A 22,726-nucleotide genomic window follows, 5' to 3' on the forward strand; every position below is an offset into this window, starting at 1 on the left:
CTATCTATCTATCTATCTATCTATCTATCTATCTATCTATCTATCTATCTATCTATCTATCTATCTATCTATTGTGGAAGAAATTTACAGCCCCCTCCCCCATCAAAAAACGGGTGCCTTTTATAGGCAATAAAAATGCCCGGTCAGGTGAAAACCATCAATCATTCTTCTTTATTATCTAAGTTTTGCAAGAGGTGACCCTTACAGGAGCACAAGCACCTTATTAGCAAGTGTTACAACAGAGGGGTGCCTGTCAGGCTCCATTTATACACATCATTGTTTAGATCACAATTCCAAGGAATTCATTACATAATCAGAAAACTTTTACCATGATTGGTTACATCCAGTTGCTAACGAGACATGACAAACGTTGATACCTTAAATAAGCACAATTAACCCGGTCCACTAGGCTGATTGACAGTCCTGTTAGCTTAGGAGTAAGTGACTTTTTAAATGTGTTTAACAGATGCGCTACAAACATGAGATTTTGCATATTTATTCTATTCAGTAAAACTTACTGGTGATTCCAACTGAAGAATACTACTGCTAATGATAATAATAATTCTTTACATTTATATAGCACTTTCCTCACTATTCAAAGAGTGACACAATATTGTTGCCATCTGCATCATTCCCCCCAAAAAATACAATTTTTGTTTTTTCTACATTCAGAAGCAAGTAGTTGTCATCCATCCACTTACCGTATATACTCGCGTATAAGTCACGTCTTGAAACCCGAAAAATCAATCAATCAATCATAAAATCAGACCCCGACTTATATGCCCGTTCAAAAATTTGACACTTACTTTTTTTTTTTTTTTTTTTACATCTTCTTGCCTCCTCCAATCTCACATCAGTTTCTCAGATGCATCGAATTTTGTTGCAGCAGCGCAGTTACCAATTTCTTTCGCTACTTCAATGACTTTTAATTTAAAACCAGCTTCATATTTTCTTCTGATCAAACGCTCCATTGTAGATAAGGGATGCTTTTACGATAAAGGTGTATGAGGGTGTGATATGCAAAAAACACAAAACGGTGCAAACGTCACTTCGGAATAGTTTGGGTATTACTGTGTGGTCACGTAGGCACAACAAAGAGAGAGAGGGAGTGGTTAGGAGCACACGCTAATATAGCACATTGCTGCACCCACATAGAAAAATAAAGGCCGTGTGCTCCATGGTTACTCTCTCAGGTGAGCGTTAGCATATCATAATCTCTTGGACCAATAGCGTGAGTTTCCCGCATTCGACTTATACGACCGACATTATAAAATACCAGAAATTATACGATAAAATCAAGTCCTGACTTATCCGCGCGAAAACTTATCTGCGAATGTATACGGTAATTAAGGTTCTAAATGAAATATATAGTTGGGTCTCATCTACGTGTGACAACCACATCTACAACAAAGCTCGATTTCTGACAGCATCGCATGGAGCAAAAGCCAAAATGTGTCCTGGAGCCATCGACAAGTATTCAGTAAAAAATCCAATGTCCATTGACTTATGAACTGTACCACCTTATCCAAAGATGACTGCAGATAAGTTGTGAATAAATGTAACACCAACCTGGGTGCCCAGATCACAAACGTTGAACATCATCACGCTTTAATGACTTGTCCATGCAGTCTGGCTGAGAAGACCCCTCATGTCTTTTTCATAAGGTGCCCTTTTTCGCTCCAAACCACACTATGTAAAATGAGTGCATGAATTTCCATCCTACATTTCAAACACTGAATGTATTCCAGCACAGTTCCCAATTCTCTGTAGGTCGAATTCTATTAGTTTAGCTCACCCCAAGGCAGATCTGCTAATCTGCTGCTTCACATTAAGCCTTTTTAACTGTAAACTCCTCGACTGGGACACAATATTATGAAATGCACTGGGTTAGCGCAAAGGCTTCATGACGTACTATGTTTCAGGCCTTTTAGTCAAATTACAAAAGTGCTCATTATTTATTTGGCTGCTGTCTCAGTAATTGACCCAAACCTTTTCTTCTCTCCTCTTCTTGTTTTCCAGACCATTAACAAAGTGCTACTCCAGTATGCTGCAATCGTATCCAAAGACTTCAGCGCCTACTGCTCCAAGGAGAAAGTGGTAAGCCTACTGGTCCCTGTTGTTTCTGCTGTGAATCTGCTGTGTAGTCCACCGGCACCATACATTATGTACAAATGAGTTACAGTACGATAATCCCAAGTCTCCTCTTGAGCCTCAACTTGGAAAGTGAAGGACTCAATGATGGTGAACAGAGTTACACCTCACAACAGCCAATTGAAAACTTGTTAAGGGTAAACTTTGCATTAATGTTCACATGGAGAACCGTAGCCACTTAGAATTATGAACCAAATAGTGTGGTAGACAGTAGAACATTAGGGACCTTCATAACCTGACTTAGACAAATGAAGTGAATAGGACTGACGAGCTTCGTTGGACTGAATGGCCTGCTCTCGTCCACTTTGTTCTACTAGCCAATACATTTACACTTTATGCTTCTTGATCTATTTCATATCCAGCTATTGATCTACCTTTACAGTAGTGGGTGCAAGCCAGGGCACCAGGACTATGTGGCATTTGTATGCTTTCCCTGTGCCTGTTTGGGTTGAGCACCCCAAGTTTTTCTCCCACATCCCCAAGAGAGTAGTATTAGGTTAACTAGAAACTCAGGAACGATTGTGTGTACAAGTTGTCCCAGTGCTGGACGACTGGCACCACTCTGCAGAGTCCATTCCTTTGAGCCTGTGCTAAGTGGAGAGTGTCAAAACAAGAAGAACATGAATTGATTTGGATATCCATATAGCAGATGCTGCTTTGGGCCTGTTAATACCAGTCAATCGTCTGTCGAATGCCACGACCTACTTGAGTGTTGCTGCTAACCACGTGCATCTCTTCACGGCCACAGTTGACCCATCTTCTAATGGCTACTTCCGGCATGATAATACACCACGTCACACAGTCAAAGTCATCTCAGGCTGGTGTTATAATCATGATGATGAGTTCTGTGTTCTTCAGTGGTCTTCCCAGTCACCACATCTGGATCCAGTAGAAACACCTGTGGCATGTGGTCGAATGGGAGATTGACAGCATGAATGAGCAGCTGTCAAATCTGCAGAAAGGGTTTGGTGTAACAAACAATGACCAGAATCCCAAAAGAGTGTTTTCAATATCTTGTGCAATCCACGCCATGAAGGCTCGAGGCTGTTTTGAGAGCAGGAGGAATTTCTAACAAGCATTAGTACAGTCTTGGCCAAAAGTTTTGAGAATGACACAAGTGTTGGTTTTCGCAAAGTTTGCTGCTTCAGTGTTTTAGATCTTTTTGTCAGATGTTTCTATGGTATAATGAAGTAGAATTACAGGCATTTCATATGTTTCAAAGGCTTTTTTTGACAATTGCATTAAGTTTATGCAAAGAGTCCATATTTGCAGTGTTGGCCCTTCTTTTTCAAGACCCCTTCAATTCACCCTGGCATGCTGTCCATCAGCCTTCAGAACTTGACTTAGAAGAATGAAGTGGATAGGACTGGCGAGCTTTGTTGAGTTGAAAGGCCTGCTCTCGTCTGCATTATTCTAATAGCCAAAACATTTACACTTTATTCTTCTTGAACTGTTTTATATCCAGCCATTGATCTACCTTTACAAAGCAGGTGCAAGGCAGCAACCACCCATGGCCAGGGTACCAGGACTATCTGGCATTTGTATGCTTTCCCTGTGTCTGTTTGGGTTGAGTACCCCAAGTTTTTTTGCCCACATCCCAAAGAGAGGAGCATTAGGTTAGCTAGAAACTCAGGAATGATTGTGTGTACAAGTTGTCCCAGTGCTGTTTGACTGGCACCGCTCTGTAGAGTCCATTCTGGCTTTGAGCCTGTGCTAAGTGAAATGTGTCAAGACAAGTAGAACGTGAATTGATTTGGACATCCATATAGGTGATGCTGTCCCACTCTTGTTGTAATCTTCAGTCCCCAGCTGGACACTTCAGGAGAGAATGGCCAAGCTACTTGCTTTACATGCGCTACAGCTGACATTACCAAAAAAGATAACCGATGACACTGACACGGAAAAGATTAATTACAGCAGCAGCACAACACACCAGTGTCTGATCTCGATAACAACTGCAGGCATTCATAAGCAAATCATCAGGCTGATTTTTTAAGCCTCTCAATTTGAGGTTATCTTGGGACAAGTGGCACCCCCAGAGAATTCTGCCACACTTGCTTGCGCAAAATTACTCTGTCATTTCGCATTAAATGAGGATTTTTTTAAGGATTTAGCTTTGTGTTGAATTTACATACTCCGACTGTGGCGCAGTGGGCAGCAGCCTGCTGGATTTGAGTCGTACCCCTGCCTGTTGACTGTGTGGCATTTGTGATTTTTCCTCCCGCATTCCCAAAAGCACACATATTTGGTTAATTGGCAACTCTAAAATTGGCTTGATGCTTGAGTGGGGTTGGATGCATGAGTGACATTGGCAGTAGACTGGCATGCCTGGCCCAAGATTACCTCCTGCTTTGTACTCGATGGTGAATACAATAAGCTTTGGACCTCCTCAAACACTGAATTTGGTTAATTAGGTTCGACCTGTTGCACTCATTTTTATATACAGAGGATCATAGCGGTGATATGTCTGGTCACTATCTTGTGTGGAGTTTGTGCTTTCTCCCAGTGGGTGTGCAGGTTTTCATCCTGGTATTCTGGTGTACCCCCCACATCTCCATGGCACACAGCTTTGGTTATTTGACAATTACCCAGTGGTCCAGTGTCCGTATGGGTGGGCTTTAAAATGGACTGACACCTTGTCCAAGGCTGGGCCCTGCCTTGTTCTTGTGCTGCCCAGAAGAAGCTCCAGACCCTTAGGACTCTGACATGAGTTCACTGCGTAAATTATTAGGACCACATGTACACCAAAGTGTACAGTTATCTAATCAACCAATCTGGTGGCAGCAGCGCAATGTATAAAATCATGCAGATGCAGGCCAGGAGCTTCTGCTAATATTCACATCAAGCACCACAATGGGGAAATAAATATGATCTCCGTAATTTTGATGGTGGCATGATTAGTTGTGCCAGGTGGGCTGATCTGAGTGCTTCTGAAACTGCTGATCTCCTGGGATTTTTCACATACAACAGTCTCGTGGAATTTACTCAGAATGGTGCAAAAAAAACATCCAGCAAGCAGCAGTTTGGTGCCTTGTTGATGAGAGGAGAATGGCCAGATGGGTTCAAGCTGACGAAAGCTGACTGTGGTGAGCAGAATGCACATGTCAAACCTTGAGACTGGATGGACTACAACAGCAGAAGACCACGCTGGGTTCCACTCCAACAAAAAGCTGAGGCTGCAGGAGGCACAGGCTCACCAAAACTGGACAGCTGAAGACTGGGAACACGTAGCCTGGTCTGATAAATGTCAATTTCCGCTGAGGCACACAGATGGTATGGTCAGAATTTAGCACCAACCTGCCTTCTGGAGGTGGTGTTGTAATGGTGTGGCACACTTTGGGCCCGTTAATACCATTCAGTCGTCAGTCGAATGCCACTTGAGTGTTTGCTGCTGACCACATGCATCTCTTCACGGCCACAGTTGACCCATCTTCTATTGGCTACTTCCGGCATGATAATGCACCGTGTCACACAGTTTAAGTCATCTCAGGCTGCTGTCATAAACATGACAATGAGTTCCGTGTTCTTCAGTGGTCTTCCCAGTCACCACATCTGGATCCAGTAGGAAACCTGTGGCATGTGGTTGAACGGGAGATTGGCAGCATGAATGAGCTCAAGTCAACTCTGCAGAAAGGGTTAGATAGATAGATAGATAGATAGATAGATAGATAGATAGATAGATAGATAGATAGATAGATAGATAGATAGATAGATAGATAGATAGATAGATAGATAGATAGATGTGTAAGGCACTATATAATAGATAGATAGATAGATAGATAGATAGATAGATAGATAGATAGATAGATAGATAGATAGATAGATAGATAGATAGATAGATAGATAGATAGATAGATAGATAGATAGATAGATAGATAGATAGATAGATAGATAGATAGATAGATAGATACTTTATTAATCCCAAGGGGAAATTCACATATTCCATGGTGATGGAACAAACATGGACCAGAATCTCAAAGGAGTGTTTTCAACATCTTGTGCAATCCACGCCATGAAGGCTCAAGGCTGCTTTGAGAGCAGGAGGAGTTTCTAACAAGCATTAGTACAGTCGTAGCCAAAAGTTTTGAGAATGACACAAGTGTTGATTTTCACAAAGTTTGCTGCTTCAGTGTTTTAGATCTTTTTGTCAGATGTTTTCATGGTATACTGAAGTAGAATTAAAAGCATTTCATAAGTTTCAAAGGCTTTTATTGACAATTACATTAAGTTTATGCAGAGTCCATATTTGCAGTGTTGGCTCTTCTTTCTTTTTCAAGATATCTGAAATTCGCCCTGGCAATTTGTGGGCCCAATCCTGACTGATGGCAGTCCATTCTTGAATGAGCAATGCTTGGAGTTTGTCAGAATTGGTGGAGTTTTGTTTGTCCACCCGCCTCTTGAGGATTGGCCACACGTTCTCAATGGGATTAAAGGTCTGGAGAGTTTCCTGGCCATTGACCTCAAATTTCAATGTTTTCTTCCCCAAGCCACTTAGTTGTCACTTTTGCATTATGGCCCAGTGCTCCATCATGCTGGAAAAGGCATTGTTCATCAACAAACTGTTTTGGATGGTTGGGAGAAGTTGTTCTCGGAGGATATTTTGGCTGTATAGCAGCCTGAAAAATTTGTTCAGTGATCTTATATTTGTATTCTCAAAACCTGAGCTCAATAATATTGAAATTGCAAAGGATGGCAATTGACTTTTCCTTCAGGTTCTCAAGTTTTCCTTCACCACACCCACCAATATTTATTTCTTTTTTCATTTATTTTTTTGTTAGCCATGTATCCTGATGAACAATATTCAACAGCTGAGGGTGCAACTAGAGAAGATGTTTGAGTCTATGGGTGGAAAACAGGTATGTCACAAATGTTAATAGCTGCGTTTGTTCCATGTGTGCTGCTGTTTTTGAGAATTATTACTTTTATTTGTTGTGATTTGTTTGGCTATTACGGTTAAAATTAAAAAAGCCGGACTAAGCTTCTGCCCTGTGACCCTTCTTTCTTCCTCTTCATCTTTTCCCACTTCTATGTGAGGGTTGATGTGCTTGATCAACCTTCTCCAAACAGCTTGGTCCTGCTCCACATCGCCAGTCAACCTTTTGTCCTTCAGATCTTCTTGTACTTTATCCATCCAGTTTTTGGCTGGACTTCCATTCCCATCACTCTTTTGCCCACATATTCATTGTCTCTCCTCATCACAGGTCCATACCACTTCAGCCTACTTTCCAGTACTTTCTTAGCTATCTCTCCCACTTATGCTGTACCTCTGATGGTCTCATTTCTTATTCCGTCCTTTTTTGTAACTCCACACATCCATCTTAACCTTCTCATTTCTGCCACACTTAACTTCTTATTCTCTGCTCCGTGCATCCTTGCTGGTATTACCACTGTCTTAAACACCTTACCCTTAACTGTTAATTTTTTTTGCTCACATGATACTCTTGATACTTTCTTCCAATTGTTCCATCCACACTGCACCTTATGGGTTATCTCTGCATCCTGGTCTCCATTTTGGGCTACCACTGATCCTAGGTAGTTAAACGTATCCACTTTTTTCAATTGCTCTCCCTGTAGGCTAATGTCCCAATCCTGATCATCATTAAACCTCAGATTTTCTGTCTTCCTCCTATTTATCTTCAGTCATGTTTTCCAAAGCCCTTCTTCATTCTTCCAACTTCCTCTCCAATTCCACTTTTCTGGTGCTACACAACACACTGTCACCAGCAAAAAGCCTGCCCCAGGGGGATTGCTCTTTTCCCCTATGACTCAACACATCCATTACCAGTTCATGTTGGTAAGGGCTTCAGGAAGATCCCTGGTGCAGACCTCCTTTAACTGAGATCTTGTCTGTTACCCACAACACTGCTTTTAACTCGAGTCCTCTCTTCCTCATACATATTGTGCACAATCCTCACAAAAGTCTCTGGTCCTCCTTCCTCTCTCTCTCATGCACCTCCAGACCTCTTGACATGATGCTCTATCATAAATCTTCTTCAAATCCATAACAACCACAAACCTTTCTGTTTTCCTCAATGCCTCTCTATCAGCTGTCTCAATGCAACAACTGCATCAGTTGTTCCTCTCTCTGGCATAAAACCAAACTGCTGCTCCCATTTGGTGGTGTCTCCTCTATGCCTTCTGCCTCTCTATAACCCTTTCCCAAATTTTCATGGTGTGTGACACCCCTCTATAGTTTCCACAATCCTGAACATCACCCTTCTACTTGTAAATGGGTACAATCACGCTGTTCCTCCACTCCTCTGGTATTCTCTCCTGGTCATAGATCTTCTGCATTTGATCCCACGACACATCTACTCCCTCGTCTCCTAAACTCTTCCGCACTTCTGCTGGTATTTCTTGCGGTCCTGTTGCTTTTCCATTTTTCATTCTTTTCAGCACCTCCTCTATATAAATATTCTACAATAAATATAATTTTTCTTGTTAGAGAAATGGTGAAAAGTCCTTTTTTTAATTAAGCCTTGCTTCATTTACAGGTAGGTACATTACAGAAAAAAATATATATGACAGCTTGCATTTTATTTTCCTTAATGCCATATATATTTCTGATACATGTTTTTGAACATATTTTATTAGTTAAAGTAGGAATTTTAAGGACATTTTATTTACTTTAATATTTTTGTGGTCACTGAATGATAAGACTACAGAACTTCATTTTATTAATACCAAATGAACAGTTAACACCTGTAGTCTATAGTTTAACCAGTAACCCCACGATTCTCGAAAGAATCGCAAATCCAAGAATGGCAATCAGTTTCTGTTCCGTCCGATATTTGGAGGGAGGAAATATCATGGAGGGTGGGTGCATCCTGGGAAATTTTTTATTTAATTAAATAAACATATTTGTACTAAAGCGGTTTCTTTTTGGAGCTGTGACTCATCTGGTTCTGGTGTTTCAGAGGCGCGTTGTAGGCACCTTCGTTTATTTTTTTTATCATGCAGTCTCTCTTTTGTTTTTCTATGGCTGTGTCGTAAGCCAGAAGTCGTTTGCTGACGGCGGCGGATTCGCGTGCTGAAGTGACCATGGCGGCGGATCCAGGCATGGAGGGCTACATTACTAAACAAATGTGGTATATGCGGTGGTGTGGGCGGTCGTGTTTGGGCGGCTGTACAACCTGGCGTGCACGCTTTACCTCAGGTTTAGTTCACAGGTCGTAGCCATACGGGCTCGTTTTTGTATTTCTAATCGTTGAGCTGTTTCTTTTTGGAGCTGTGACTCCTTTGCCTGTGCTGTTTCAGAAGCGCGTTGTTGGCACCTTCGTTCATCGTTTTTATCCATACGGGCTCGTGTTTGTATTTGCGTTAGTTGACTTATTTTTAATACTGAATTACCGTTATGTGATTCAAATATGCCACACTGACTGCTGGCACAGTGTATTAGAGCATGTTTAGTTTACAGGTTGTGTTGTTTGGGCGCCACGTACTGACTCTGGGAAGTATGGGCACGGTTTTGTATTACTAACTGTTGAGCTCTTTCCATGAATTACCATTATGTGATTTAAATATGCCACACTGACTGCTGGCACAGTGGATTAGAGCAAGTTTAGTTTACAGGTTGTGTTGTTTGGGCGCCACCTACCGACTCTGGGAAGCTGCTGGGTTTGACCCTGAGGCGCTGAGGTGCAGTGCGCATGCGCGTTGGTGCGCCCGCCGTTCGTGCATAAATTAAACTGTGGTTTAGTAATATAGATTATCAAAATGCACATTGGTGTAGAGCATAAGGCTTCTGAGTGTCTGGTTATGCAGGAGTTCAGTGTAAAAAGTTTTTTAAAGGGATAAAAGAAAAAAACAAAATCCGAATCAGCTAATCAAGTAACATGAATTCGTTGGTGAGGATCGGCCTCAAAAGACCTGTTTGGCACATTCCTAGTCCTGTGTCTTCCAGGGTGTTATGATTTTGTATTTTTAGTCATTTTTAGACACTTGGTAATTTTTTATTTGTTTTTTTTTTTTTGTTTCAGTTTCATTTAGTGCTCTTATTTTGTTTGAAGTCTATTCAGTATATTTTAATGTAATATTTTGTTTTTCCGCAATGGCACATTGGCGTCACCATTTTAAATATTGCTACAATGCATTCTCTCTCTTGTGACCAAGATCAGCCCGCACTGTGACACCGCCTTGTATAACATCACAGTGACATTAAATGTCACTTTGGTTCACCTCCCTTTAAGTGTTACTGCACTTGATTATCCTTTTTCTGACCATAAATCTATTTTTTCAATATTTTGACTGAGTTAACTAGGATAAAGCAAACTCACATTATTTATTTTCTTAATATGAAAAATCTGCAACCATCTGTTGGTGTTTTGTTTCCTGAGTCTCATTCTTTCACAGTTGAATTAACTGCATATTATATTAATCATTTGTCATGCTGTTCAGATGCTATTGCTCCTTTTAAACATGGACAGTGTGATGATGCACATCAGAGGGTCCAGTGTGTGGGCTTTAAATAAAATACTTTGTATCTCGAGGTCCGTGGGTGTGGCCATGGGGTGTACGGTGGGGAGGCGAGATCATTGCTTAATTAGGTCAGCTGTCCCACATCAGCACCCCTTGTATAGTAATTAGGGTGTCATACCCAGGAATATCATACAGAGCTTGAGTGTTTTGTCTGAGAGTCCCAAACCATGGACACTTTCCACTAGAGGGGGAAATCCCATCAAAAACCATCAAGGGCCACATAGAATCTTTATAACATAAAAGATTTATTATCACAAAAATGCTCTGTAAATACATGAAGCTCCCTAGAGCACACAAGGCAAAAAGGATCTGACGGCAAGAGCAATTCAAGACAAACAAGTCAAACAAAAAACAGAGCAAAATACAATAAATCCAAATAGCAAACCACAACAAACACAAATAACACTCATGAAAGCCCCTAGGACATTCAAAATGAACCGACAGGAACTGTGGAAGACCTGAGGACAGTTCCTGCTGGTGACTGGCAGGTGGACCCACCTTTTGGGGTGCTACCTACAAACACTGGTATAGAATACAAAGCAGACAATCAGCAAAAGTAACATTAAAATACAGTAATCCCTCACCTATCGCGGGGGTTACGTTCCAGAGCTCCCCGCGATAGGTAAAAATCCGCGAAGTAGCGACCTATATTTATTTTATTATTTATACATATTTTAAGGCTTTATAAACCCTTCCCACACTCTTATAAACCTTTCTCACTCTCTTGTTAACCTTTCAAAACACTCTTATAAACACTTCCTTGCTCTTAAACACTTTCTACATTCTTAAACACCGCAGACCAACACTGCACACTGCACGCAGCGATCAGACGTCGATGTGTCTGCACTCGCTTTGTGAAGGGGGGCAGCTGAACTCACCTGAGCAGAAATGGACTTTGTGCTGCTTCTGCCAAAATGCCTGCTTGTCGCTCTGCGCATTTGGAAGGAGGAGGAGGAGTGTGTGTGAGGGCTGAACGCACATTTGCTCAAACCCCCCTCCCCGGAGGCGCAGTACGCTCCTGCCACTTCGCATTGTCAAGGGGGTGGGGAGCTGAATGAACGCTAAGGAGAAGTGGACTTTGTGCTGCTTGTCGCTCTGCATGTCAATAATTTTAAGCCTGTACAGCACCTATTTTCCTGTCTCACTGTCTTGTCTTGCATGAAGTTAAAATGTTTTATAATAGTGAGATGTTACTCATATCCTTAGCCCGACATCCACATATCATATGTGTTAACAAAGTGTTTTTTTTAAGTTTACATGTGTTTAAAGCATGTGGGATGGGTATTTTAAGGCTTAAACTATAAAAATGTTTATTTATATGGTCTTTCTATATCGCGGATTTTCTCCTGTTGCTGATGGGTCTAGAACTAACTTCCGCGATAGGCGGGCAATCACTTGTATTTAAAAACCCGCAAAGTCGTGAATCCGCGAAAAGTGAACCGCGAAGTAGCGAGGGATTACTGTACCTCAAAAGACATGCAAGAAGCTTCGGACCCCAGCCTGGGGAGGAACCCTCGCAGAGATATAATACTAAAAAGGTCAGAAAAGGAGAAGGACAGAGAAAAAGAGACAGGAGATGGAGAAAGAAGACAAAAAAGTCAAAACGAATCCGAAGGTTAAAGGGAGAGTCGATATAAAGAAACAAAGAGGAGACATCAGTTTTAGGAGGAAACACGGAGGCTCGGGAGTGATTTCAAAGGACAGATCCTGTGTTTTTAGACTCTGGATTATTTCTGTATTGTTGATTTAAACCTCCACAAATGCACTGATATGTTTTTGGGGATTACTTATTTGGAAAGACTGCACGGTGCTTTTTGAACACTCTGTTTGAAACTAAATGCACTAAGCGCATTGTATCATCTCTTGTTCGGTGTGTGTGTGTGTTTGTGTGTGTGTCCATCCTCTTTGCCCAGTCCATCCTCAGTTTGCATTATAAATACCTTTCTTTATTTTCAGACTAGCCGTACCCTGCAGCTTCGCCTGCATAGAAGTGAAACATTACAGTGAGGAGGGTCCTGCCCAGCTCCCTACTCCTGACTCCCTTCCCTCAGCCTGCTGCGTCTCTCTCAGATTAGCGCAAATATATCGCTCCTGCAAGCTAACTTTGATTCTTAGGGCAATGAGAGAAGTCGCAAAATCAACTGGAATGTTCAGGCAAATTCTAGAAAAAAGCCTGATCTAAATTTGTTAAGTAGTTCTCTTGTTCACTAACTAAGTGGAGTTAAGGTACGCCCTGAAGCTGGCGGGTGACCATGGAATGACAAAACTCACCCACCCTCTCTTTAGCCCGCAGCCTCTCTCTTGGATCTGCGCAAATAAATTGGTACCGCAAGCGAACTATGATACACAGCAAAATGAGAGAAGTCGCAAAAATCAACCGGAATGTTCAAGCAAATTACAGAAAAAAACCCGATCTAAATCTGTTAAGTATTTCTCTCGTGAAAAGCAGAGAGACAGATGTTGGATTTTATAAATATAAAGATACTGTGGTGAGCTGGTCATGTGGCAGTGCATTTTGTGTCGCATTCATTTTTGACTGCTAATTAAGGAAAAAGAAACAATTAAGGGGTCTGAGTCAAGTTAATTAAAACAAAGGCAATTAGCAGCAAAAACCAGTCACTAATTAAGAAGATGGTTGGAATGAAATCCTGCAGCCAAGAGCAGATTTATGTTCTGTACATCAATTTGCTCCATACATTTTGATCGTAGTTCCCAAGCCTTTCATTCCTAGTATGGAAACGATTTATGAAGTCGGACTCACGCGGAGAGGTCTCCATTTGTGATCTGGAGCTGGCACATATTTAATATCTTACATGATGGTGCTCCATATGGATTTTATTTTGTTTACATGAAATGTGGTTACAGTGACCATAAAACATGGAAGACAATCAGCACAAGGTGCCAAGCCCTGATTTGCTGCTTTTTCTGTTTTATGTTCCCTGTTGTGAGGATGGCACGATGATGAATAGTCTATTTAAAGAGTCGGAACGTACGGCATGGCAGTAAATTCTGGGTGTCAGACGCACCATAAACAAAATGCACAACACACATTTGTTGGTCTCTGTTTTTGGGCGAGTTATCTCTTCTTTCACACAGCCATGTGCCATCATTCCAAGAAGAAAATTGCCCCGATGACAGCTAATTAACGATATTTTAGACAAAGCATTTTGAACACTTGTTTTCAGGCCTTTTAATTATCCCGTATAAAAGTGTAACAGAACAGAAAATCCATTTTGCCAGAATTAATCTCACAGTCGGGGTCAGTACACGTGTAATCAAGGCCTTTCTTCTACTCAAAATATCCTAAGTAGACAAAGACGGTTGCTGGGGAGAAACGACGTTCCTTATAAACCAGCCTGTGCCAGCTTTGTTCCAGAAGTGGTGGCGTCACCTCTTGTTAATGTCTCCTGTCCTCTTGACGCTGAGTGGTGGGCTGCTGTCCACTAAGGAATCAGTCATGGGAGTGCATCATGTGCAAATCAGCTGTGAGAGTAGAAAAGTGAGGAGAAGGGGCGCCGTGCCATCCAGGGCAGGGGATTCTGTGAACACAATTCACAGCTTTAGAATTTTACAGGACGTTGGGATGTAACATAAGAGCCATCTTAATATTTAGAACCTTGTCGTACACTGGTTGTCCATAATTGTTGATAATGCTTGATTAAAAACAAGATATTGCACCCCAAGCCCCCCCCTACCGAGACAATCCTTTATTTTCTTGTCACAAACATCTCAACAATAGAACAGAGCAAATAAAAGAATTATCATCTGACTACATGTTGTATTGTTGTGGAATTTTGCCTTATTATGGCTGCTTTATAGCACCCCACAGGTGGACAGCTGCTTTAATCAAAGAGACTTACTGGCTCAGGTTAAGCTACGCCTGTGCCAATCACCCAAGGAGATGCCTGCTCACCGCACTGCTTTTATTATTGGAGGCGTCTCCCCTCAGCTGCTAACCCCTGAGAATATGGCAACCACCCACACCACTGTAGCAGTGCATGCTCCCCAACCTGACCTGCCCTGCCCTGCCCTGTACTTAGAAATCAAAACTGGCATGTGTTTTGCGGTGTTAACAAGCAGATTAAAAGACACCAGGCAGGTACTCAACCCGTGGTTTGGCATAAAACAGCACACCGGCCCACTCCTAACTAAGTTAGCATTAAGGACTAAACCCATAACCTTGTGGTGTAGACTAGTCCACTTATGTATGACACTGCCTGCTTATCACTTTAAAATAATTATGTAAAGCACATTAGCATAACAAAGGACCACCGGGGCCTAACATGGGTGTTCCCTCATGTAATCCTCTGGGACACCTCTCATCAACTTTGTGCTGTCTTGGAGTCTCAATAAGCGTCTGTCACTGAATTCTCATTCACTTTCATAGCTCAAACTGTAACACTCACAAACTGAGCATCAGGGTCAGTTAGCCTTTGGTGGCCAATGTGGTCTCTTAGCTGTCATAAAGCTCCAGGCTGCCTGTTTAAGCCCCACCAGTGGCTCACTGTGTGGTCCTGAGGCCGTCATTTAACTCATCAGCACTCATGGAAGAAATGTGGAAATGCCTGTACTACTGGGATTCTTAAAACTGTTTGGTGATAGTGTTAGGTGAACAAGTCCCTATGGAATAGCGTTAGAATCACATCTACAGCTCCACCACCATTATGGTTCACGGATTCTTGGCCACTGACTCTTCTGTTCCTACTGTACTGATGTCGACTCTTTTCTGTACTCCTGGGTACACTCACTTTCTCCTTTGATGTCAAGAAGTTTGAAATGCATCTTATTAATTTGTGCTTTACAAAGAAGTGCTTGATGGTGATCAGTGTGAAAAGTGCAATTCTTGGAGTTGTCTGTAACATGCAAAGATAGGAGCATATGGAAGGCACTATACTCAGTTCTATTCATTTTGATAGATCAGTATGAAAGACACTATACAATAAGACAGAGAGACAGACAGATATGAAAGGATCTAATAGATAGACAGACAGACCGATGCACTCTATGGTCTGAACACACACCAGAATGACTAAAAAGGAAGAACATTAAACGGAAAGAAACATTCTGAGACTGAGACTGTAACTGTGCAGATGCCAGTCTTTCCATCTACAGTATCTAACACTGAGTGCCATTCACATATCTATCTATCTATCTATCTATCTATCTATCTATCTATCTATCTATCTATCTATCTATCTATCTATCTATCTATCTATCTATCTATCTATCTATCTATCTATCTATCTATCTATTTTGAGACATGCCCGGACACCATCAGACAGACACCACATCTTTATAAAACACACACGTTTATTACACTTCTTCTCTGCACAATATAGTCCCGCACAACACACTGTGCTCCCACTAATCACCTTTCCTCCAGACTTCTCTCTCTCTGTCCGTGGGCCGCCTTTCCTCTCTCCACGGGAGCTTCGTCCTGCTCCCACTCCCAACTTCAGCTCCCTGATTGTATGGAGGCGGCCCCTTTTATTCTCACCCGGATGTGCTCCAGGTGCTTGACGATGTTTTTCCAGCAGCACTTCCTGGTGTGACGGAAACATTCCAGGCGTCCCTGGAAGGCTCTTCTTCCATCTACCTGGGTGTGGCGGAAGTGAATGCCTCCCGGGCTCCCGAGGCCCTCTCCCAATCCAGGATGGTTGCCCCCTCGTGGCCCAGAGGATGAATAAACCACCCTCCGGTCCTTCCAGGTGTCCCGGCTGGGTCTGTCCCCCAGCCTCTTGTGACTCTATCTATCTATCTATCTATCTATCTATCTATCTATCTATCTATCTATCTATCTATCTATCTATCTATCTATCTATCTATCTATCTATCTATCTATCTATCTATCTATCTATCTATCTGTTGAATGTCTGTAAAGTTCTGTCTGTAGCTTGTACCTCCTTCAGACTTCTCTAAGGACTCTTGGTGGCCTCCCTCCCTCTCTCCCTCATCTTCTTCTTGTAAGATCACTCACTTTTTCTGGACTGGCTGCCATACTCTCTCCATTTCTTCATGATTTGTTTAACTCAATATTCACTGGCTTGAGCATTCACTTCTTGTCTCCATCTCCTGACTTGTGCTTTTCAGTCCCCTTTTCTCAGAGTTCCTTGCAGTGTTCTTTTATCTTCATTGTGTGTGTCAGACCTCCATACTGACTCCCCCACAAGCTGTTCCTTTTACATTCAGGTGCATTTTACATGAGAGTCAATTGACACCCCTGACCGGTGATCTCCATTGAACTAATTGTGTGACTTCTAAAACCAACTGGCTGCACCAGTGATGGCTGACGTGGGCCGTATTAAAGGAGCTGAACTCTTGTGAGGTCAATTATTTTGCCTTTATATATTTCTGCTTGCTTTAGACGACTTTGCAAAGATCTGTTTTGAATTTGACATTAAAGAGTCTTTTTTTCGTTGATCAGTGTCAAAACGCTGAATGAAATCCATTATGATTCAGTCAGTCATTTTCTAACCCACTCAGTCCTGAATAGAGTTGTGGGGGATGCTGGCGCCTAACCCAGGTGGCATAGGGTGCAAGGCAGGAATAAACCCTTGGACAGAACATCAGTCCATCACACACACACACCCCAACCACACTCTAGGGCCAGTTTAGCATCACCAATCCACCTAACCTGTATGTCCTTGGATTGTGGAAGGAAACCCACACAGACACAGGGAGAACATGCAGAGTCCACACAGGGAGGACCAGGGACTCCTTAAAGAGAGGCAACAGCAATACCACTGCGCCACTCTGCTGTCCTTCTGTGATTTAGTCACTCAGTCATTTTCTGGCCCACTTAATCCAGACCAGGGTCATGGAGGGTCTGCTGGAGCTTAACCCAAGTAGCATGGCGTGCAAGGCAGAAACAAACTCTGAACAGGGCACAAGATCATTGCAGGGTGAACACACAAACACGCACGGGCTAATTTTGCATCGTCAATCCACCTAACCTGCATGTCCTTGGATTGTGGAAGGAAACCCACACAGACATGGTGGAGAACATGCAAACTCTGCGCAGAGAGGACCCGGGACATAAATCCTGGCCTTCTTACTGCAACATGATTCAGTGTTGAGTAAAAATAATTGCACTGAACATCTTCAGGAGGTTTAAGTGACGCCAGACACAGCAGTGACACTTCCATTCCAAGCACGTGAAGGCTGATTGATCCATCTGAAGGCTTTCACAGCTCCTCCATTGCTTCCTCCTTTTCACACGGAGAGGTGCTCTTCACCGAGTTAATAGTTAATCTCACTTAATCCCACCTCGGAAAATGTAAATGTCTGTCAATGTTGGCTTTAATCTTTATTAACACTTCCATATTTTGGTTCTTTGATGTCTGCTATAAAAGAGCCAATACATTAATTAAAATGCCATATTCATACACATAGTAATCATTCTTTTATTGATGGACTATAATACAGTGGTAGTTGGACTCATTTTGCTAGTCAGGCTGTTACTTCTCCTCACCATCCTTTCATTCAAATCTTGAAAATTGCAACCCGCCCCTCTATGCTGTGTCTTCACGAGGTTTAGAATGTGATAAACTTCCAGCTATTCAGGTTCCTCACTGCCGGGTCCATGATGCCACCCTCCATATGTTGCATTTTTGTGAGCTGCTTGACATGACGTATGGAGTAAGGCAGACTTTTGTAACCCCTGCCTTCACGTCCCGTACCACATCAGCAGTTCTCTAATGCCCAACTAACATCAGAGTCGTGCGTAATGAGTGGCTTTGAAAACTCTTTCACAAGAAGAGCCCTGCTCGGCCTGTGTTGCAGTTTATCTTGCAGAAAGGGGAACAGCAAGTGACTTTGGAATGGCGAATTAATTGGACTTCTGTATACGCATTCTTAGCGAGAAGGTCACACTGGGAATGAGCACTAATGACTCCACGGCATCCATTGTGATGTGCTCTGTGCAGTTCCATCAGGGAAAAATCGGGAGTGGTCTCCCCTCAACTTTCTCGTATACTCAAATATGGGGAGACACTGATTACCGTATATACTCGCATATAAGTCGGGTCTTGAAACCCGAAAAAACGATCATAAAATCAGACCCCGACTTATACACCCGTTCAAAAATACCACACTTAATTTTTTTACATCTTCCAATCTCACATGAGTTTCTCAGACACATCAAATTTTGTTGCAGCAGCGCAGTTCCCAATTTTTTTCACCACTTCAATGACGTTTCATTTTAAACCAGCTTCATATTTTCTTCTGATCGAACGCTCTATCGTAGATAAGGGATGCTCTTACTATAAAGGTGTATGAGGGTGTGAGAGACAAAAAACACAAATCAGTGCAAATGTCACTTCGGAATAGTTCAGGTATTACTGTGTGGTCACGTAGGCACAATACATAGAAATAAAAGGCCGTGTGCTCCGTGGTTACTCTCTCAGGTGGGCGTTAGCATATCGTAATCTCTTGGACCAATAGTGCGAGTTTTCCGAATTCGACTTATATGACCGACATTATAAAATACCGGAAATTATATGATAAAATCAAGTCCCAACTTATACGGGGGAGAACTTAAATGAGAGTATATACAATACATTTTTATATTATGTACATTAAAGAACCATCAACCACAAATCAAATCAAATCAAAAATATCCATCCATCCATCCATCCATTGTCTTCCGCTTATCCGAGGTCGGGTCGCGGGGGCAGCAGCTTGAGCAGAGATGCCCAGACTTCCCTCTCCCCGGCCACTTTTTCTAGCTCTTCCGGGAGAATCCCAAGGCGTTCCCAGGCCAGTCGAGAGACATAGTCCCTCCAGCGTGTCCTGGGTCTTCCCCGGGGCCTCCTCCCGGTTGGACGTGCCCGGAACACCTCACCAGGGAGGCGTCCAGGAGGCATCCTGATCAGATGCCCGAGCCACCTCATCTGACTTCTCTCGATGCGGAGGAGCAGCGGCTCTACTCTGAGCCCCTCCCGGATGACTGAGCTTCTCACCCTATCTTTAAGGGAAAGCCCAGACACCCTGCGGAGGAAACTCATTTCAGCCGCTTGTATTCGCGATCTCGTTTCTTTCGGTCACTACCCATAGCTCATGACCATAGGTGAGGGTAGGAACATAGATCGACTGGTAAATTGAGAGCTTCGCCTTGCGGCTCAGCTCCTTTTTCACCACGACAGACCGATGCAATGCCTGCATTACTGCGGATGCCGCACCGATCCGCCTGTCGATCTCACGCTCCATTCTTCCCTCACTCGTGAATAAGACCCCGAGATACTTGAACTCCTCCACTTGGGGCAGGATCTCGCTACCAACCCTGAGAGGGCACTCCACCCTTTTCCGGCTGAGGACCATGGTCTCGGATTTGGAGGTGCTGATTCTCATCCCAGCCGCTTCACACTCGGCTGCGAACCGATCCAGAGAGAGCTGAAGATCACGGCCTGATGAAGCAAACAGGACAACATCATCTGCAAAAAGCAGTGACCCAATCCTGAGCCCACCAAACCGGACCCCCTCAACACCCTGGCTGCGCCTAGAAATTCTGTCCATAAAAGTTATGAACAGAATCGGTGACAAAGGGCAGCCCTGGCGGAGTCCAACTCTCACTGGAAACAGGTTCAAGTTACTGCCGGCAATGCGGACCAAGCTCTGGCACCGATCGTACAGGGACTGAACAGCCCTTATCAGGGGGGCCGGTACCCCATACTCTCGGAGTACCCCCCACAGGATTCCCCGAGGGACACGGTCGAATGCCTTTTCTAAGTCCACAAAACACATGTAGACTGGTTGGGCAAACTCCCATGCACCCTCCAGGACCCTGCTAAGGGTATAGAGCTGGTCCACTGTTCCACGACCAGGACGAAAACCACACTGTTCCTCCTGAATCCGAGGCTCGACTATCCGACGGACCCTCCTCTCCAGGACCCCTGAATAGACTTTTCCAGGAAGGCTGAGGAGTGTGATCCCTCTGTAGTTGGAACACACCCTCCGATCCCCCTTCTTAAAGAGGGGGACCACCACCCCGGTCTGCCAATCCAGAGGCACTGTCCCTGATGTCCATGCGATGTTGCAGAGGCGTGTCAGCCAAGACAGTCCTACAACATCCAGAGCCTTGAGGAACTCCGGGCGTATCTCATCCACCCCCGGGGCCCTGCCACCAAGGAGTTTTTTGACCACCTCGGTGACCTCAGTCCCAGAGATGGGGGAGCCCACCTCTGAGTCCCCAGGCTCTGCTTCCTCATTGGAAGGCATGTTAATGGGATTGAGGAGGTCTTCAAAGTATTCCCCCCACCGACCCACAACGTCCCGAGTTGAGGTCAGCAGCGCACCATCCCCACCATATACAGTGTTGACACTGCACTGCTTCCCCTTCCTGAGACGCCGGATGGTGGACCAGAATCTCCTCGAAGCCGTCCGAAAGTCGTTCTCCATGGCCTCCCCAAACTCCTCCCACGCCCGAGTTTTTGCCTCAGCAACCACCAAAGCCGCATTCCGCTTGGCCTGCCGGTACCTATCAGCTGCCTCCGGGGTCCCACAGGACAAAAGGGTCCTGTAGGACTCCTTCTTCAGCTTGACGGCATCCTTCACCGCCGGTGTCCACCAGCGGGTTCGGGGATTGCCGCCACGACAGGCACCGACCACCTTACGACCACAGCTCCGGTCAGATGCCTCAACAATAGAGGCACGGAACATGGCCCATTCGGACTCAATGTCCCCCACCTCCCTCGGGATGTGGTCGAAGTTCTGCCGGAGGTGGGAGTTGAAGCTACTTCTGACAGGGGGCTCTGCCAGACGTTCCCAGCAGACCCTCACAACACGTTTGGGCCTACCACGCCTGACCGGCATCCTCCCCCACCATCGAAGCCAACTCACCACCAGGTGGTAATCAGTTGACAGCTCCGCCCCTCTCTTCACCCGAGTGTCCAAGACATGTGGCCGCAAGTCCGACGACACGACCACAAAGTCGATCATCGAACAAAGGCCTAGGGTGTCCTGGTGCCAAGTGCACATATGAACACCCCTATGCTTGAACATGGTGTTCGTTATGGACAATCCGTGACGAGCACAGAAGTCCAATAACAAAACACCGCTCGGGTTCAGATCAGGGGGGCCATTCCTCCCAATCACGCCCTTCTAGGTCTCACTGTCATTGCCCACGTGAGCATTGAAGTCTCCCAGCAGAACGAGGGAGTCCCCAGAAGGTATGCCCTCTAGCACCCCCTCCAGGGACTCCAAAAAGGGTGGGTACTCCGAACTGCTGTTCGGTGCATACGCACAAACAACAGTTAGGACCCGTCCCCCCACCCGAAGGTGAAGGGAGGCTACCCTCTCGTCCACCGGGGTAAACCCCAATGTACAGGCTCCAAGTTGGGGGGCAATAAGTATACCCACACCTGCTCGGCGCCTCTCACCGGGGGCAACTCCAGAGTGGTAGAGAGTCCAGCCCCTCTCAAGGAGATTGGTTCCAGAGTCCAAGCTGTGCGTCGAGGTGAGTCCGACTATATCTAGCCGGAACCTCTCAACTTCGCGCACTAGCTCAGGCACCTTCCCCTTCAGAGAGGTGACATTCCACGTCCCAAGAGCCAGTTTCTGTAGCCGAGGATCGGCCCGCCAAGGTCCCCGCCTTCGGCCACCACCCAACTCACACTGCACCCGACCTCCTTGGCCCCTCCCATAGGTGGTGAGCCCATGGGAAGGGGGACCCACGTTGCCTCTTCGGGCTGTGCCCGGCCGAGCCCCATGGGTGCAGGCCCGGCCACCAGGCGCTCGCCATCGAGCCCCACCTCCAGGCCTGGCTCCAGAGTGGGGCCCCGGTGACCCGCGTCCGGGCAAGGGAAAACGCCGTCCAAAAATTGTTTTTCTTCATAGGAGGTTTGTTTAACCGCTCTTTGTCTCATCCCTCACCTAGGACCAGTTTGCCTTGGGTGGCCCTACCAGGGGCATAAAACCCCGGACAACAGAGCTCCTAGGATCATTGGGACACGCAAACCCCTCCACCACGATAAGGTGACGGTTAAAGGAGGGGCAATCAATAATATATTGAACAAATATAATAAAATAATAACGCGGTGGTGTGCTGGGGAGGCAGCATAAAGAAGAGAGAGGGACACCTCACGCCTGGACAAACTGGTGA

At 44.5% G+C, this 22,726-nt stretch overlaps 1 protein-coding gene across 5 annotated transcripts in view; it reads left to right on the forward strand.

Moving 5' to 3' along the window:
• Positions 1 to 22,726, forward strand: part of LOC114645223 (protein unc-13 homolog C-like) — a 742,812-nt gene that overhangs the window by 640,361 nt on the left and 79,725 nt on the right. For all 5 annotated transcript variants that reach the window (XM_051920476.1, XM_051920477.1, XM_051920473.1 and 2 more), the window contains 2 exons: positions 2,020 to 2,097; positions 6,930 to 7,007. In XM_051920476.1, coding sequence (XP_051776436.1) covers positions 2,020 to 2,097; positions 6,930 to 7,007 — 156 coding nt within the window. The remainder of the gene's footprint in view (positions 1 to 2,019; positions 2,098 to 6,929; positions 7,008 to 22,726) is intronic.

This window comes from Erpetoichthys calabaricus, chromosome 17 (assembly GCF_900747795.2).
Source record: "Erpetoichthys calabaricus chromosome 17, fErpCal1.3, whole genome shotgun sequence".
In the NCBI taxonomy this organism is placed as follows: domain Eukaryota; kingdom Metazoa; phylum Chordata; class Cladistia; order Polypteriformes; family Polypteridae; genus Erpetoichthys; species Erpetoichthys calabaricus.